Source organism: Myotis brandtii, unplaced genomic scaffold (genome assembly GCF_000412655.1).
Source record: "Myotis brandtii unplaced genomic scaffold, ASM41265v1 scaffold547, whole genome shotgun sequence".
NCBI lineage: Eukaryota > Metazoa > Chordata > Mammalia > Chiroptera > Vespertilionidae > Myotis > Myotis brandtii.
The window spans coordinates 277,902-282,270 of record NW_005370024.1 but is presented as its reverse complement, the minus strand read 5'-3'; the positions used below and the strand labels follow the sequence as shown (position 1 = coordinate 282,270).

Genomic DNA, 4,369 nt, shown 5'->3' with positions numbered 1-4,369 from the left:
GGGGGCGCCCTCCTCTGCCCTCTCGCGCTCGGCGGCGGCGCGGTGTGTACCCCTTTAAGGAGGAGCCGCTGGAGCGCTGACGGTTGGGATTTGAAGTTCTTCCTCCCTCTTTTGAAGTCTGGAAGGCGGGGAGCGGGGGGGACTGTTGCCATAGAGATGACACCCTCGCCCCCCTTCCCTGTGCGGACGCCCCGGCGACTCTGGTCCTCTTTCGCTGTCATGTCATGGGCCCGTCCCCGCACTTACCCGCACGTCTCCCTCCCCGCCTCCCACCCGCGTCCTCCTGACCGTCCGTCTTCCCAGTCGGTGGGGTCGGCATCGTTCGTGCTTCTCAAACTTCTGGGCTGGGAGCTGTCATTCTGCAGGTTGCCGGGGGCCGCGGGAGGTGGCGGGACCTCCGGACCTTCGCCGCCGGCGCTCGCTTTTCTGTCCGAGTGGGACGTGTGCAGGGAGCTGTTCTCCCGCAGGTTGGTGTCCTGGGCAGGAAGGGGGCGACGCGGGGACAGGGACGAGGGGTGCTGTGCGCGTGTGTTTGGAAGGGGATTTGGGGTGAGAGAGGAAGGGAAGAAGTGTGGGTAGTGGAAGCAGCTGGCTCGGTGGGCGATTACATCTTGGCACCTGGAGTGGAGGCACTAACCTTCTCTTACTTGTTTCCATCTGTTCTTGCGCCACCTCGAGCCCCCGCCCCCCACCGGGTTTGTTGGTTTAGCGCCTGAAGGAAGATCCTTCTTTTTGGCTAGTGAACAGGAGGTCGCAGTAGGATGAACTAGTACAACTTCAACTCAGAGGCGTGCACTGCAGAATACGATGGACATAGGAACTAGGGGCACTTTTATGTTTAAGCCATTTACTGTTTACCCTTATAAAATAGGTTTTGGTCTTATCTAAGGAGACATTCTGGAAAATAGCTTTGATTGAGTTCTCATAAGTGATTTTAGTTCTTTAAAAAAGTGTAGAAAAAACCACAAGGTATTCTTTATATAAAACTAGAGGCCCAGTGTACAAAAATTTGTCCCCTCAGCCGGGCCTGTGCCCTCTCGCAGTCTGGACCCCTCAAAGGATGTCCACCTTCTGGCTTAGGCCCGCTCCCTGGGGGATTGGGCCTAAGCTGGCAGTTGGACATCCCTCTGGCAGCCTGGGGGCCCTTGGAGGATGTCCACTTGCCAGCGGGGAGCAGGCCTAAGCTGCAGTCCGACATCCTTAGCGCTGCTGAGGAGGCGGGAGAGGCTCCCACCACCACCGCTGTAATTGCAGCCATCAGCCTGGCTTGTGGCTGAGCAGAGCTCCCCCTGTGGGAGCGCACTGACCACCAGGGGGCAGCTCCTGCATTGAGCATCTGCCCCCTGGTGATCAGTGTGTGTCATAGTGACCAGTCATTCCCAGTCGTTCTGCTGTTAGGGTCAATTTGGATATTACCCTTTTATTATATAGGATAGAGGCCTGGTGCATGGGTGGGGGCCGGCTGGCGTGCCTGGCCAGCCTGGGTGAGGGGCTGATGGCTGTTTTCAGACTGGCCACAGCCCCTTCAGGGTGGGGGTCCCTCCTGGGGTGCCTGGCCAGCCTGGGTGAGAGGCTGATGGCTGTTTGCAGGCTGGCCACGGCCCCCAGCCACCCAAGCTCCCAGCGGACGCTGGCTGGAAGCAGGTATCTGGGATTGATTTATCTTCTATAATTGAAACTTTGTTGCCTTTGAGCAGAGGCCACAGCAGGCCAGGCAGGCAGGAAGCTTGGCTTTCTCCATCGTCAAGGCAACCAAGCCTCCTGCTTACTCCAGCTCCATGGCTGCCAGCTGCCATCTTGGTTGGGTTAATTTGCATATAGTCGCTCTGATTGGCTGTTGGGTGTGGCTTGTGGGCATTGCTTGTGATTGTAGCAGAGGTACGGTCAATTTGCATGTTTCTCTTTTATTAGATAAGAATTTTAAAGCTAAGTGTTCTTAGTGCTTTCAGAATACAAAATGGACCCGTTTTTATTGTAAACATCTCTTCTACCGACAACCTGTTTAGAAATTGGGTTCATTGAATTAGGATCAGGGTAACGGCATTGTAACACTGGCTGGAGACATTATTGTGTGAAGTTTTCCCCGAGGCACGCAGTGATTTTATGATGTTTTTGGTCAATTTTAAGTTTTTGAATCCTTTAAGGTTTTTATCCCCTCATCTTTTTGCTTATTTGGGTACATTAAGTATGCTCTGTATTTAAAAATATATGTGATTTTGAAAAATAGTCAAATTTTAATTAAATACAACATTAATTGAATTTCATGGGAAAAAGGACTTTCTGCCTTACCTACTTGGATACTGAAGTAGGATTGGGAAACATTGAAAATTGAGTTCATGCTGTTATGTCTAACATGCAATCTCTGTATTACATTTTTAATGTAATATATAATTATACCATATTAGAAAGGAAATTTTTAACTGGCCTCTAACTATATTGCGAATTTCCCCCCACAGTCCTAGTCTTAGTCAGGAGACCTAGTAAGACCCGTCTCATACTTTTGTTTTTGCATTGTTATTTTTATTTTATTTTTAAATTTTTTTAATACATCTTTATTGATTTCAGAGAGGAAGGGAGAAGGAAAGAGAGAGAGAAACATCAATGATGAAAGAGAATCATTGATTGGCTGCCTCCTGCACATCCCCCACTGGGGATAAAGCCTGCAACCCAGGCATGTGCCCTTGGCTGGAATCGAACCTGGGACCCTTCAGTCCGCAGGCTGACGCTCTATCCACTGAGCCAAACCAGCTAGGGTGCATTGTTATTTTTAAATAAACAATGAAACTCTCTTAAACAAGATATTCACTTGTTGCTTGGGTTTTGTTTGTTTTTTTCAGTACCCTATATGTGAAGCATCTATTCATAGTGTGAATTGGGATTACATGTAGTTTGTGTACTTATTTCAATTTATCTTTTGCTATTAATGTGCTTACATTCAATATTTCACGTTATAAACATTTGCAAACCGACATATTCTTTTTCCTTTGCATGTTTGTATGTGTGTGTATATATATGTGTATATATAAATTTCCTTATTGCATATCCAGTGCTCTTACGACTTGAAATCGTTTTTATAAAATATGATCCTTTCTGCCATTGGGGAAGAAAATTTTTCAAAAGTGTTATTTTTAAATAAGGAAATTGTAAGCAATGTCTTAGGATTGTACCACAAGTTAGTATTAACCCAGTAGTAATGTTTTAAATCTCAATTCCTAGAATAAGTCTTTCATTTGATTCACTTTTTTATAACATATATAATATTCTACTTTTATGGGGGGAAAGTTCATCATCCTTGTAGTTAGCTAAGATGTACCAAAACACCACATTTCTGAATTCAGTTGAGTTAGCCACACTTGGAGTTGGAGAGGCTTCATTGATAGAGATTAAGATACTTCAATTGTGTGTCACAAGTATTTCAAAACAGGCATTTCAAAACAAATAGATATTAATGAGGAATGGTGTTATTACAAGTGCTTTCTTAGAAGACCTAGAATTTTTGAGCCAGGCAAAATAAGGAATGGAGAAGGAAAAGAAGGAGAAGCCTATAGAGGCAAAGAAAAAGGAATGAACAGAGTGTTTTGGGAATAGAGTTGAGACAGTTGAGACAACCCTCTCTACCTTACTGGAGTAGAGGTTATACTAGTGGTAAAAGAGGCTATGTAAAGTGGAATAACCTCAAAATTTATTGTTTTAGTCTTTCATTTTTAAAAATAGTATTTCTTCTAATTTCTACCTGTACATATAGAAGTTGATTTCACCTATCAGGGAGGGGATTAAGATCATCTGATAAACTCGTCTATAAATCTCATATTTATATGAACACTAGTGGCCCGGTGCATGAAATTTGTGCACATTAAAAGGGGATTAATTAGAGGAAATATTTTAATATTGCTATTTGCCCTTTCTCTATAATAGAAGTGTCAGAGATGAAAGAAAATTAGTAAAATGTATATGAAAATCCTCCTCTTGTCAGAGTCTGGGGCACACTGCGGGACCCAGAGTCAAGTCCCTGCACACCCGCGGCACCTCAAAATCGTGTGAGACCCAGACCCAGCCGGCCCCACCCTTGTCAAGCCCTGCCGGGTGGGGGGCACAGCCTCAGGTCCCCCATCAAGCCCCACTGGGCAGGGGTCACAGCCTCAGGTCCCCCGGTGTACACGGGGCAGGGAGCACAACCTCAGTTTCCCCAGCACACCCTCAGGTCCGCCGGTGCTGGGGCGGGGGGTGCAGCTTGAGGTCCCGCGGCCCGAGCCAGAGGGCGTGCCTAGTCATCCCCTACCTTCCCTCTGAGGTCCCCTGTCAAGCCCCGCCAGGTGGGGGGCGCAGCCTTAGTCCCCCGACCTGGCGCTGGGGTGGGGTGTGCAGCCGG

The 4,369-nt window shown here is 47.3% G+C and overlaps 1 protein-coding gene across 2 annotated transcripts in view; it reads left to right on the top strand.

Moving 5' to 3' along the window:
• Positions 1-44: 44 nt before the first annotated feature.
• LOC102248072 (ligand-dependent nuclear receptor corepressor-like protein) overlaps positions 45-4,369 on the top strand; it is a 113,628-nt gene continuing 109,303 nt past the window's right edge. The window contains exon 1 of one of the 2 annotated variants that reach the window (XM_014549307.1): positions 45-467. In XM_014549307.1, coding sequence (XP_014404793.1) covers positions 157-467 — 311 coding nt within the window. In that variant the 5' untranslated portion in view covers positions 45-156. The remainder of the gene's footprint in view (positions 468-4,369) is intronic. The other variant, XM_005878121.2, reaches the window with a different exon arrangement.